Genomic DNA, 14,750 nt, shown 5'->3' on the forward strand with positions numbered 1-14,750 from the left:
TACTTTTACAGTGGATAACATTTTGAGTAAAATTAGGCCCAAGATAGCCCAAGCACTTAGGCCGAAATAGAATGGTATAAATCGGTTTTTGACAAGAAACAGTTCTTTTTTCGGCGTAAAGAACACTTTTCTCACCGACTGGCTCCTTTTTTCTGAGTCAGTAATTTGCTTGCGCGAAACATTCGATGACCCACTTCACAGTTTCACTTATTTATTCACACTAAACATTGTGGGCCAACTCATTCAGCGTGTGTGGACCTCCTCAGCAAAGATGTATAACCGCACCCGCGGATATCCGCATCCGACGCGCGTCCGCAACCCCCAAAATCCACATCCAATCCCCATTCCGCCAAATCTGATTAATGTTTTTCCCCATCCGCCAGTTGACTGCAGATATCCTCGCATGATTCACGGATAATCCGCAGTTATGCATAATATGCAGGGCTCTATGAATGACAGAGTTGTCCCCCCTTTGAGACGGGTGCTAGTCCAGCAGCATTGAGGCACTTGGCTCTCGTGTACTAGAGAGTACGAAAAGGGATCGAAAGTGTACTAGAGAGTACGAAAATGCTGGATCATCGTCGCCACAGATTATCTCACGCGGTACGCCGAAACGAAAGCCCTTCCTTCAGCACAGGTCCATCGACGTCAAAGAAAATGGGCTCAATCAGGAAATAATTATTATAGAAGATATGAATACCCACTTAGAACATTTTGGCGGATTTACGAATGGAATAGGAAATACGTGAGAAGAGTTCTGCGATGCCCTGGATCTAGTGTTTGTTAATGCCCAAGTAATATCCGATGGGCAGATAAAGATGTGGGGAAACAATTCTTAGTCGATACATTGACTATTCTCCAACGTCGCACAGTCTGTGCAACAAATTAGAAGGAATGAAAGTAGAGTCTAGGAAGTCACCACAAGAGAATTAAGATTAAATTTGACACGCCCGAACGAAAACAAGCTCAGTGAAGGCAGGGTAAAACGAGGCTAAATGAAACTCAGCTACAGTAAGTATCCTAAAGGATTGAGAACATAGTATCTGAACAACCAGTAGATATTTTTAGGATGTACAATTTTAAAAACAAATCTGGTCGTAAAAGAACTCTTAGCTGTTTTCGGCTTGTGCAATGTTTGGACCCTAAAACCTTCTTTTAAACACCTCTAAAAGGGTCCCTCGTAAGAAACCTATAAGGGGTTCTTTTTAGCTCCTTTGAAGATGCAAATAGTTCTTCAACGCCACCTTGCCTTCTGGTGCACCAGTGGGCGATAGTGCTTGTGGACGAGACCTTTCCTCACGAGATGAAAATGCTCTTGGGGCGTCGTAAACCTTTCATGAACCAGTTTTTTTTAAGGTGTAGGGCAGTTATCAGTGACCAGCGCGGTACAGAACTTGGACGCCCATTTTGTGGCAGCGTACGGATGGGGCTCGTGTACACTTATTGAAGACTCGAGGGCCGCGTCAGCGCTCGTGTCATTCCGCGCTCGAATTCAGTCAGGGAGGACGCGAGTTCCAGCCGAACGCTTACACAATACTCGTATGGTTCCATCCGCCACTGAAGCGTCAAAGCGGATACAGTTAGATGCCATACTAACTAGGATGCCGTGTCTTCGGAGTGCATTTTTTGTCAAATTTCGAAGGTGCTTTTCGAAGTTTGTGTTTAACCGAACGTTAATAGTTTACCGCAGCTTATTTTTGTTTCCTTCACAATTCTCTGAAATAAGGAGTTTTATTTTGCATTGCTTTCTATTAAAATAAAAGTAATGATAGCCGGGAAACATGTGCTAGATAAAAAGAGATATAAGCCCTTGTATCAAATTATTTTTATTCAGCTGGCTATGGCGTTGGTGCCGTTAGCCATTGGCAATACTAATTTGTTACACGACAAAAGTTGCAGAAAATATTTGCTTCGATACATATGTCGATACATAAAAATCAATGAACTCCTGGAGGTGAATATCGGAAAGCTTGTTTTCATATCATCCCATCCTATTACCCTACCCCGCGGCCGCGCGAGGCGATAACGGATGTACTTGAGGAGTTTCAAATGCCCCTCTTTCCTATTTGATGCAATCTTTGTGGACCATAGCTTTCACTGTTACGAAAACACAACCTATCTTACATTTAAAGCAAAAATAGTATGGCCCAACTGGAAAACCCAAACAAAGGCTTTTGTCGTGGCCCGAAAGTCCAGCGACCTGCTTTCCTGAATAAAGCTTGACGAGATAAGCGGTAAGACCCATTTTAAGAATGGTCCGAGATTTCAAAGATAACTGATGAAATTTTCCCAGGACCGCTGACCGTGCGCGCTCATCAAACTTCAATGTAAAATACCGAGTTTTTCTTCTTTCTTCTTAGTTCTTCATCATTACAATTCGGAGTTTATCGAATAAATCCAAATTAAACACTTTACCGGCGCATTTTTTTTCGCTGTTTTCAGTTTTGTCAGAAAACGCGGGACACTACATTAACAGATTTTACGTAACAATAACTTGACCCAGGATTAAGTTTTTAAGAACACGAACTGCCCAGAGGAGAGACAACACCACCTAGAATAATCGAGGTCTAACAAAATCCTCCTCTTCCTCCATGAAATGCCGTCGTAGTTGGACGACACAAACTCACTTACTGGACCCGAGCACGATGCCGAGCATCCTTCGACGCGTTCATTGGACACGAGACCCAGCCAAACGCTGACGCAGCACTCGTGTCCAGTCACTGTGTTCGCCCGATTTCATTGTGATGAAGACACAATTTTTGTTCACAGGCCTTTACTTTTCTAGCTGGTGTAGGGAGAATACAGCGCGGTTCGATAAGTAAGTAGTTTCAACCGAACGAGCGATGAGAATATTTTATTGGTGTCCCAGTGTTTCAACAGGTCACATTACAGAACGCCATTGTCTCTCCAGAAATCGACTAAATCAGTGCTCGACAACATTCGGTTTATCTTCTCTTCCATTCTTGCGTTCATATCGGCGTTGAAATAATTTTTCCAGTCGCCGACAATTCCTTTTCTTACAAAAGCACGCCTTTTGTCGCAATCTTGCGAACCAACTGAACGCTTCTCAGAAACAAGATCCTTCTTATAGAGATGGGAGAAGAGATGTTCAACCTGCCACCTCATGTATTCAATGCCGCTGTAGCGCAACACGTTTTCCAGAGTTGCCTCATTATTCAGAAGCAACTCGAGATGTTCTTCACCCATGAACTTTGCGATCTTCACGACACATTGCCTGAGGTTTAGTTTGATCTCTTCGTAGTGAAGAAACAGGACGTTCGGGTCGTTGCGGTGCTTGTACCAAGACAGTACGTGCTCGAAGAAGTCCCCGTAGTCGGTGTCTCCCTTTAAGAACGCCTCAAAAAAATCTTCAAACATTCCATCGGCGAACTCGTAAGCGTTAAAGAGACGTGTGTGATGGAACAGGGAGATGCAGACGTCCTTTGGATTTCTGCAGACATATATGTACTTCGCTTTGGCATGTTTCCGAAGGAGACTGTACGGAAGGTGCGTCTTGATAAAACCACGTCTTGTCCATTGTTTCATGACAGTTGCTCCAGACATCTCGAGGAAGGGGCTACTTCTGAGGAAATCCAAAGCGTTGCAAGCGGGAACTCCCTTATTTAAGATAAGATATCCGATTTGCTGAACCCATGTGGTTCCTGCCTTTGGATAAGTAACCACAAACACGTCCTCGGGTGAAGGTTCGTACAGAATGGCCGAGCGGACAGCTTCTGGGCTGTACCCTGAATGCACTCTGACGCCGTCCACGTCCACATACGAAGGGCCGTTGGAAAGTTTGACGCAGACTTCCATCCTGTAAAATTACTTTCATCCGCGACCAGCCTGTCACTTTTTCTTTAGTACGTCTTGCGACTCCGCCCACGATCCTCTGTGAATATGGGGTAAAAAAAATGAATATATAGTGAATATCTCTACTCAGGTGACGAAACCTCGCTTCACAGTTCACGCTTTCCAAATGATAAGTACAAAACACTTCAAATTTACTAGCAATATTTTAGTTGTTAATCTCCGTGGCACGTATTTCACTGTCAATATTTCACTTGATAATCTCTGTGGCACACATGATGATAATCTCCGTGGCACACAAGAAATATTATGTTTTTTTTCCATCAATCAGGTGTTGATTTTATTTTACTTCAGAATTTAAGACAACTTGGTTATGGCTGCCGGATTTCCTAGCTCACCCGATCCCGCAGCCACGCTTTAGTAATCTCTCCCGCCCCCTCCCCCTTTGGTGTTCTGACTTGATTGACGCGTGATAAATTATTGTTGGGCATGTTAGCCCTCCGGACTCATGGAGCTAATCTTGAATGGCTAAAAGACGATAGTTGTAACTTAGTAAAATAACTCGAAAGTGCATACTCATGATTAGCTTTTCAACATTACCCCATGATGCTCAGGAACTCCAGGGAAAGCTAGAATATTTAAGTGTAAGTTATTAAATTATATAATTATTGAATATATTGTCACGGGCTTTTTTTATTTTTTCTTCAGACACGAAATTTATGAGGATGACGCTTTGCACCACATATCTAGCATGAAAATAAAGAAGTGGAAGAAAGCATTTTTGAATGCTTTGTGTTGAAGTTACTTTAAAAAATATGTAATTTGTACTACAAATTACTTATTCGTACCTGGCATCTTCAATGAAGTTCCCGGATAGTATTAACGTGACGTAAAGTCACATTTTGCCTGATAACGAGCAGCTGGGATGACGTGTTCACGTGCAAGACGACCCCAGGTCAGGACGGCCCAGCACTTGAACTGATTTGGATCATTCAGCCTGGACTAAGAGCCTCGTCATAAAGAATTACCGAATTAAGGTATCCCAAGTTGCTACAGAACTGATCATTTTATATGGCAGTGCTTTCACGACCATCCATGGCGTTTTGGGTATGTCTAAGGTCTCGGAACAATGGGTGCCACGAAACCTCTCTACGCAAGATCGACAGCACCGCTTGTATTTCTCAAGGGAGCTTTTGAGCATCTATAAAAGCGACCCAGAATATTTTCTCGCGTGCCTTGTGACTGGGGATGAAACGTGGCTTTACCAGTGGAACCCGTAAACAAAAAAAGCAGTGTATGCAGTGGAGGCATCCAGGGTCCCCCCTCCGAAAATATTCAAGACGCAACGCTCGGGGAAGAAAGTGATGGCGACAGTTTTGGGGGAGGCAAAAGGGGATCCTACTGATTGATTTTATGAAAAACACCGCGACAATAACAGTGAATACTATGCCAGCGTTCTCCGCGAACTGCGTAAGGCTATTGTGGAAAAACGATGAGGATTGGTGACAAGAAGCGTCCTCCTCCTGCATGACTACGCCCCCGTTCACAAGTCTCGCGTTGCCCAGGCTGTCATTCGAGAGTGTGTTTTCAAAGAGCTAGACCAAACACCCTAAAGGCCTGATCTGGCCACTATAGTTACTTTTTTTTATTCCCGAATATGAAAAAAACCCTAAAAGGAACAAGGTTCGAAGACTCGAGCGCACTGCGCAGTGCCACAGAGCAGTGGCTTGACGAGAAGTGCATTAGTGTGAGGGGGGATTATGTTAAAATATTTTCTTTTCAAAGACCTGATAGCTTTCGTTATATGCGACTTACTAGACTTTCTGATCACCCCTCGTATATCACGCGCTGTCTGATTGGCGGCCGAAACGTCAGCGCTCCCTCGCCCTTCTTAGAGTTCAGGAGGGGAGGGAGGCTCAGCCTTGACGCGCCTTTCACAGCTCTCATCTTTCCTGTTGTGCTTGCGCTAACGGTTTGTCTTGAGCGCTGGGAGCAATGGTTGGCACGGAACAGGGGACACACAGCGGAGGACGCGCGACATCTTGCCAACGGAGACGTCGCCTGCAGAGCTGCGTCGGAAAATTATTGAGTCTTTGTTCGCGTTGATGTGCTTGTATTAGTGATTTTGTCCGACACTTGTGATTACAGTTCAACCGGGAATCATGTCGCGAAACCCTCCTCCGTGGCCGCGCCGATACGACGGCCAGAGGAAGAGGTCTCGCTCTAACGAACCGGGCCTAGCTGCTGGGCCGCTGGGCTGGCTGTTACGCAGCCATAACTGGTTACGCGGCTTTTATTGGGTTGCAGCTGCAGTTGGGGTCCAAGCGGATGTTCAGCATGCAGGCACTTAGTTACAGGGGATTTCGAGAGCATCACCTTTCTCTGAAGTCATCACCATCGGGACATCTCGCCATACATATCCGGGACTGCCACTGCACACCCATATTCCAACAGACTAAGATCCTCAAGCATTACCATAAAAAAGATCGGGAGAACTCTATGAAGCGAAGACCATATTGTCACTCGGGGGAGCTTGCATAAGCGCACCATCAATAGCGCTGTCCGAGAAAGAGATGAGATACCTCGACCTTTTTTCTTAACGCGGGTCGCTTTAATGTTTTTAACCTTATCTTTGACCTGCTGATTTGGTTTATACTTCTGAATTTTTTCGCTAGTGTCAAGGGGTGAAGTCAGATATAGTTTAAAATTTTTTAATGCATCTATAAACTATAACAATAGTTTTTCTTCTTCATTTTTACCTTCACATGCCTGATTCTTATCTTATGTCCTCCTCGGGTAATGCATTAAACTTCCAGTTGGATTAAGCGCCCTGTCTTGTCCCCTATTTTTTTCCTTGGTGTTCGCGCTTTTCAATTTTTATACACTAGATTCAGGTGCTCCTGTGAGGTTAGATAGCCCTAGCCTATCTTTTTCAACAAAATGTTGTATCTCTTCTTCTATATGCCACAACAAGTTTCTTTAAAAAAAAAATCGGCACGTTTATTTTTACTGTGCCACTTGGGAGGAAGTCTAATGATTTACAAAAAACGAAGGATCAAAACGGATGCATGAACAAATTTTACGGGGTTACTGAATGTGTATGTGCGCCAGAATCAAAGGGCGATTTCTTCTCGAATAGCAGCCCATAAAATTTACTTGCATCCTATTTACAAAATGCCACTATCTAACATGGAATTTTGGCTTCTGACGGCTTGCACCAGGTCAGTGTATTCCAACAAACTCGTAGTTTTGAGGGACGCCTCGCATTCAAGGCAGAAAATTAAATAAACTAACAATCACCTATTCGTTTTGGCGTCGTTTAACTTTGTACATGCCATAAATTTCATTTCACTTGAGAGCTTTGATCTGCTACTTTTATCGGAAATTTCTTCTTGGTTTTGATGGACGCGTAATCGGTGTTCTATTGTAAACTTTTGGATACGCGATATATGTTGAGATATGTAAGAATACAATAATAAAGATAATACATTATTAGCCTTTACCTTTGACATAACATAAACAAATTTTTAATTTTTGCTTTAACCTACTCTATTTTTGCAACCAGAAAAATATATCAGCGTTCGATGCCCCAAATATTGAACTGGTCCAACACAAAGAGCTTTGCAGAGAGAGTCGTATTAAACCTACCTCAAGTTCTTTGCCTTTTGAGTTTGGATGCCGAGGAATTTGAAAACGTTTTCCGGAGCGGAGAACACTTATATCAGTCGTAGCAAATTCCGGCATGCAAATACAGTCGCAAAAGTTTACCTCGAAAGAAAACACTGATCGGCAAATTATTCACGACGAGAGTTGAAAAGAAATTTACGCCAGTCCATATCCGTTATGAAAATGCGTCTTCATCACAGGCACTGTAGCCACGTCGGCGTAGATTGCTGCAAAGATATACTAGCTCAAGCTCTTAATCATTTTGTCTGGCGCGCAGATAAGCGGATGTAATATCAAGTCATAAAAAAATTATTTGAACACAAGCGAGACGACAGGTGTTTCTTTTCTGTTGTAATGGCATTACATTAACTGCAAAAGCTAGTTCATCGGACTCCCGCGCGGATGGGACATATGATACTACAATGAAAAGGGAATATAAAGGTAGAAGTAGATGCATTGCGAAAATGACTCACTGTGACCTGACAAGTTCATCTTGCAACCCTTCTAATCCATTGCTGAAAGCCAGGAAAAAAAAAACGGAACAACAAACAAAAAAAAAACGCAAAAAAACGCTCAACCTCAATGTTATCTTTTAGGTAAAATATGGATGTAAAAAATAAACTTTCCACGGAAAAAACAATTTTAGCACAATGAGTGAGTGATTCTGAAAAGTATGCTTTATTTCGGCACGTAAAACCCATATATGCTTCTACACGTCATTTATAGATATTTATTGACACTTCATTTCAGCAAAGCTACAACTGTTATGAACCGTGTGAGTAGTCCATAATAGCGACAGAGTAATATATATATTTACTAAGTTCTTTGCCGAGAATTTTGTCAATAGTCATGTTTCGTTTACTTTCGTAAGCCAAAAGCCAGGCATACCCAAGATTCCCAAGGGGGCACGACATCGCCAACGACGCAATGCACTCACCTCTACTTCTACTACAGGTGCTGTCGCTCGCCGGCAGCCCCACTGAGCCCACTGACTACGGTCGCGCATGCCAACGATGGACACCGCAAGATCTGCACGGGAACCAACAAGCCCGGCCGCCTGCTCCATCGCAAACTTGGCCAAAAGTGGAGCCACCCTTCCAACACGGATGGCAACCTGGATCGTCGACGCTTTTCGGCGGGAACACACTGTGCCCGCTATATAAACGACCAGTATACGCCCACTCGTCGGGGCACGACATCGCCAACGACGCAATGCACTCACCTCTACTTCTACTACAGGTGCTGTCGCTCGCCGGCAGCCCCACTGAGCCCACTGACTACGGTCGCGCATGCCAACGATGGACACCGCAAGATCTGCACGGGATCCAACAAGCCCGGCCGCCTGCTCCATCGCAAACTTGGCCAAAAGTGGAGCCACCCTTCCAACACGGATGGCAACCTGGATCGTCGATGCTTTTCGGCGGGAACACACTGTGCCCGCTATATAAACGACCAGTATACGCCCACTCGTCGGGGCACGACATCGCCAACGACGCAATGCACTCACCTCTACTTCTACTACAGGTTAGTTACCTCGACTGTACTAAAGAATATAGTAGTAGTGATTATTGTTTACTTGCGATGTCGTGCCCCTACGACTTGAGATGGCGTAGTTTTTTGTGTTTGTGCCTAAATTCGTATGCCAACGTCCTTTTATCGCACATGGTGTTGTTACTGTCCGGTGACATAGAAACGAACCCTGGTCCCACAGAAATAGAACAAACTGTTCTAGCCATTGTACAAAGGATCGAGCAGGGACAAGCAGCCCTACTTGCAGAAATTAAGACAGTGAAAGAGCGACAAGAGACTACAGATAAAACCGTAAAGGAACTTAAGCAAAGAGTTGCGGTGCTGGAAAACAACTCTGCAGATAAAACTACGGAGGAACTTAAGCAAAGACTTACGGTGCTGGAAAACACCTCAGCAGATTCAGGGGGCACAGAACCAATAGTTAACACTCACGCAATCTCGGAGGATATTGCCGTCCTCCAAGCGGCTAACGAGGACTTAAATAACAGATTGCGTAGGAATAATCTTCTGTTCCTAGGAATTGCTGACTCGCAGTCTGAATCTTGGCAGCAATCGGAAGAAACACTGATTGCTTTTTGTGCGCAATATTTAGATTTCAATCTTGACTCAAACAACATCGAACGAGCACACCGCATAGGGACGTTCACTGCAAATAAAAATCGCCCAATCATAATTAAACTAAATCAATTTAAGGACAAGGAATCCATCTTAGCATGCGGACGAAAACTGAAAGGAACAGACTTTGCAATCCGCGAAGACTTTGCACCAGCGACGCGATTAGCCCGCAACAAACTGCTCGAATTTGTCAAACCTCAGAAATGTTTGTTTAAACTACGACTCGATAAACTTTTTGTAGGTAATCTCTGCTATGTGTACGATGCTAAATCAGGAAAAGTCATTGAAACTCGCAGCTAACTAGGCCATTGCTTGACTGTCACAAGCCCCATAGTTCCTGTAAATAAACCGGAAAAGTTTCTACAACTTTCTATAATCTTTACTAACATACGCAGTGTCATGTCCAAACGAGATGACCTACATAGTATTATTGATGATAGCACAGCCGACATTATCATTCTAACAGAAACTTGGTTAACGAATGACGTGCATGATACTGAAATATTCCCTCCTCACATGAACTATAATGTATATCGTCATGATCGTTGCTCAAGAAGGGGAGGCGGCGTCCTCATTGCCATAAAAAACAACATCTCATCGCTTTGTATCAGTCGGAACAACAATCTGGAACTAATCTGGGTTCGCATTAGCTCCCCTCACTCAAACATTATAATCGGAGTATGTTACAGGGCGCCCGAGAGCGATAATACTTTTGTTGATAAGATGCGGGATGCTCTTCACGAGCTTCAAACCAGTCACCCCAGAGCAGTCTTTTTTCTCTTTGGTGATTTTAACTTTCCAAGCATTAACTGGTCCTCACTCACGGTGACGAACAAAAGTGCCATAAATGAATCAAAAAAATTTCTTGATCTCACACTCGACTTCACCCTCACTCAAGTAGTTAGTCGTCCAACAAGACTCGAAAATACGCTTGACCTCGTCTTTTCTACTACTCCCGAGTATATTCGAAACATTATTCATTCACCAGGATTAAGCGACCATCAACTCTTAAGCATGACTATGTCATTACCTATTATTCGCAAAATGCCAACTCAAAAATTCATTAAAGATTACAATAAAGGAGATTTTGAATCCATCAATAATGAACTACAAACTTTTTACACAAACTTCAGCAGGAACTTTTATTCCAGATCTGTTGAAGAAAACTGGAACCTTTTTCGAAATAAAATAAACAGTCTCATCAACATTTTTATACCAACAGTCCTTATTAAATCCGACGGGAACCACCCCTGGTTTGATAAGACACTAAAAATACTACGAAACAAAAAGAAACGTATGTATCGCAAAGCTAAGCGCACTGGTCACGTTCAAGACTGGGACACACACAGTCAACTTTCAAAGGAATATGCAAAAAATATTAAACGGGCCAAGGAAAAGTTTTTATCTTCCGACATGCCTTCCATTCTTCGTTCTAACCCAACCCGATTCTGGCAACTCCTGTCACCTAAATATCACTCCCAATCTTTGTCGTTGACAGACAGCAATAAAGATCCCGTCGTTGAGAACGAAAGCGCGACAGCCTTAAACGACTTTTTCATTTCTGTTTTCACGGACGGAGGCCTTGGCGAAGTAGCATCTCCTTGTTCATTGTCTAGTGCCATCATGCCACCTATTGTCATTTCATCTACTGGAATAAGTGCCTTAATTGACAAACTAAAACTATCATCATCTGCTGGCATGGATAACATCAGCACCAAAATCCTTAAAAGCACCAATATTGTTTCAAGTGAGTATCTATCACTAATTTTCTCCCAATCACTCTCAGATCGCCAAAGCCCAAAAGACTGGAAAATTGGAAAAATCATACCCGTCCATAAAAGTGGCCATCGATCACTTGTATCTAATTATCGCCCCATTTCTTTAACAAGCGTTCCTTCCAAACTATTAGAGCATATATTCAGCTCGAACATAATAAGTCACCTTAACTCGATTAATTTTTTCTACCCACTCCAGCACGGTTTCCGTAAAGGTCTCTCGTGTGAAACCCAACTTGCAGAGTTTACTCATGACCTACTTGTTAACATGAATAATAATTACCAAACAGATGTAATATTTCTCGACTTCGCGAAGGCCTTCGACCGTGTTCCGCATCGTCATCTACTCACCAAGCTTTCATTTCTTGGTATTGATTCGACCATCATCGCTTGGATTCAGGATTTTCTCACCTCAAGAGTTCAGTTCACATTGGCTAATAATCACAAATCACCCCTTGGTAAAGTAGCATCAGGAGTTCCCCAGGGTGCAGGACTCTCCCCACTACTATTCTTAATATACATAAACGACCTTCCTCATGACATCCTTTCGAAAATTAGGCTATTCGCCGATGATTGCGTGATATATCGCCCACTCACAAATGATTCAGATCATCTCATATTGCAGGACGACCTAACACAAATTAATACCTGGTGTGAAGAATGGCTTATGCCTCTGAACCTGGACAAGTGTAAAGTAGTTTCGTTTACCCGGAGAAAATCTACAGATACGTATTTATATTCACTCGGCGGCACCCCAATTAATACTTCAACTTCATATAAGTACTTAGGAGTGAATTTAACCTCAACGCTTTCTTGGGTTCTACATGTCGATAATATTATAGCTGAGGCATCACGCACACTTGGATACCTGAAACGTAATTTAAAGTCCGCGCCCAGTCACCTTAAGAAACTTGCATACATAACATTCGTTCGACCAAAGCTTAAATATGCGTCATCCATCTGGCACCCTTCTCAAGCTTACCTCTCTGATAACCTGGAACGCATACAAACCCGCGCAGCCCGATTCATCGCATCAGCTTATACTCATGACATCAGTGTAACCCAACTTAAAGAAACTCTAGAACTACCCTTACTGTCCAGTCCAAGATTGAACTCTCGGTTATGTTTATTGCATAAGTTCTACTATAACTATCCATACTCCCATACCACCCCTCTTGCTCCTCCAGACCGAGTATCATCACGCCTTAATCACAGTCAATGCATCAAGCGTATTGCAGGCAAAACGCTTGCCTTCAACACTTCCTTTTTCCCTCATGCAATAGCCATCTGGAACTCCCTTCCCGACGACATTGTAGTCACCACTGACCCAATAAGGTTTCGCCAGGAAGTCTCTTTACACAACCACTAACCATTCCCGACTAAACCATATCAGTACTTTGTGTTTTTTTACTATTGTTATTTTGACTCTCTTCTTTTCCTATTTTTGTCGTTTTCAAGTGTCAAAGTGTATTTTAGTTCTCGTCTACTCCCCCCCTTATGTAATGCCCCACCCGGGCCCTTAAGGATAAATAAATGAAATAAATGAAATGAAATTCCTAGACAAGAGCGCGCCGACACTACTTGCGCCATCTATCGGCAGGAGTGGCGGGACTCAACAAAACAAAATATTTTGTTTTTCTTTTTTACAAATTTTTGTTGTTGCATTATTTCGTTTCAGCGACTTTTTAATATATACTTTTTTCGCCCTGCTAACTTAAAATAATGTATGCGCAAGAGGAATAGAGCCGACTGGAAATCGAAAAAAACAATTGATTATCCTTATGAGAGTACGGCGATGTACAGAGAAATCTTTGCGTTTAATATGAATTTATAAACTAACGACTTTGCATCTCAAGTTTTTTTCTGCGGTCATATAAGCTCCAGCTTTCCATCGATGTATGGCACTATTTTCTTAACGATCCGTCAATTCTACAAAGTTCCCGGGTTATTTGAAGAACAAGGTGAGGGTCTCTCCAAATTAATTCAGGGCTGTTTAGAGCTGTAAAAATCTGTTCTTCGCGCATAAAGGAAGAGTAAATGACTTAATATCATATTTCCACGCGCAGGGTCACGGACTTCTAGAACTTTCTCGTTTATTCTTGCTCCGGACATAACTTCTATCGTTTGCCACTGCTTTTGTTGTTCTAGGAAGTGCGTGTTCACTCTCGCCCCGAGCGCGCTACGCTCGAACCTTCTCCGCCGAATCTTGAGATAGTGACTCACTCTAGATAAGATGCCCCCCGCGACATTGTCAAGTCAGTTTAGCCTCAGCGTTCGATCTTGCTGCTTCGCCGCCTTCGACGCCCGCCACGCTCTGTTGTTATCTTTCTTTTTTTCTTTTATTTTTGGGCACAAGTTCGCCCCATTAAACGTTCAGTTTACTCAGTAATTTGTTGCCTCATCACTTACAGTCGCAAAAGTTTACCTCGCAAGAAAACACTGATCGGCAAATTATTCACGACGAGAGTTGAAAGAAATTTACGCCAGTATATATCCGTTATGAAAATGCGTCTTCATCATAGGCACTGTAGCCACGTCGGCATAGATTGCTGCAAAGATATACTACCTCAACCTCTTAATCAGTTTTTCTGGCGCGCAGATGAGCGGATGTAATATCAAGTCATAAAAAAAAACATATCTGAATACAAGCGAGGCGACAGGTGTTTCTTTTCTACCGTAATGGCATTACATTAAATGCCAAAGCTAGTTCATCGGAGTCCCGCCCAGATGGGACATATGATACTAAAATTAAAAGAGAATATAAAGGTAGGTAGATGCATTGCGAAAATGACTCACTGTGACCTGACAAGTTCATCTTGCAACCCTTCTAATCCATTGCTGAAAGCCAGGAAAAAAAAACAACTGAACAACAAACAAAAAAAAACGCAAAAAAACGCTCAACCTCAATGTTATCTTTTAGGTAAAATATGAATGTAAGAAATAAACATTCCACGGAAAAAACAATTTTAGCACAATGAGTGAGTGATTCTGAAAAGTATGCTTTATTTCGTCACGTAAAACCCATATATGCTTCTACACGTCATTTATAGATATTTATTGACACTTCAATTCTGCAAGCTACAACTGTTATGAACCGTGTGAGTAGTTCATAATAGCGACAGAGTAATATACCTATTTACTAAGTTCTTTCCCGAAAAGTTTGTCAATAGTCATGTTTCGTTTACTTTCGTAAGCGAAAAGACAGGCATACCCAAGATTCCCAGACTAGAGCGCGCCGACACTACTTGCGCCATTTATCGGCAGGGGTGGCGGGACTCAACGAAACAAAATATTTTGTTTTTCTTTTTACAAATTTTTGTTGTTGCGTTATTTTGTTTTAGCGACTTTTTTAAT

At 42.7% G+C, this 14,750-nt stretch overlaps 1 protein-coding gene across 1 annotated transcript; it reads right to left on the minus strand.

Moving 5' to 3' along the window:
* Positions 1-2,886: 2,886 nt before the first annotated feature.
* LOC115316892 (sulfotransferase family cytosolic 1B member 1-like) lies at positions 2,887-3,816 on the minus strand. Its single transcript, XM_029976414.2, has one exon. The coding sequence runs from the start codon at positions 3,814-3,816 to the stop codon at positions 2,887-2,889; it is 930 nt and encodes a 309-aa protein (XP_029832274.2).
* Positions 3,817-14,750: the final 10,934 nt, after the last annotated feature.

The sequence above is a fragment of the Ixodes scapularis genome, unplaced genomic scaffold (assembly GCF_016920785.2).
Source record: "Ixodes scapularis isolate PalLabHiFi unplaced genomic scaffold, ASM1692078v2 PGA_scaffold2__306_contigs__length_199485367, whole genome shotgun sequence".
In the NCBI taxonomy this organism is placed as follows: Eukaryota; Metazoa; Arthropoda; class Arachnida; order Ixodida; family Ixodidae; genus Ixodes; species Ixodes scapularis.

What these genes read in the sequence shown, in the direction of transcription:
- LOC115316892 (XM_029976414.2), bottom strand. Translation starts at nt 3,816, where the DNA reads ATGGAAGTCTGCGTCAAACTTTCCAACGGCCCTTCGTATGTGGACGTG.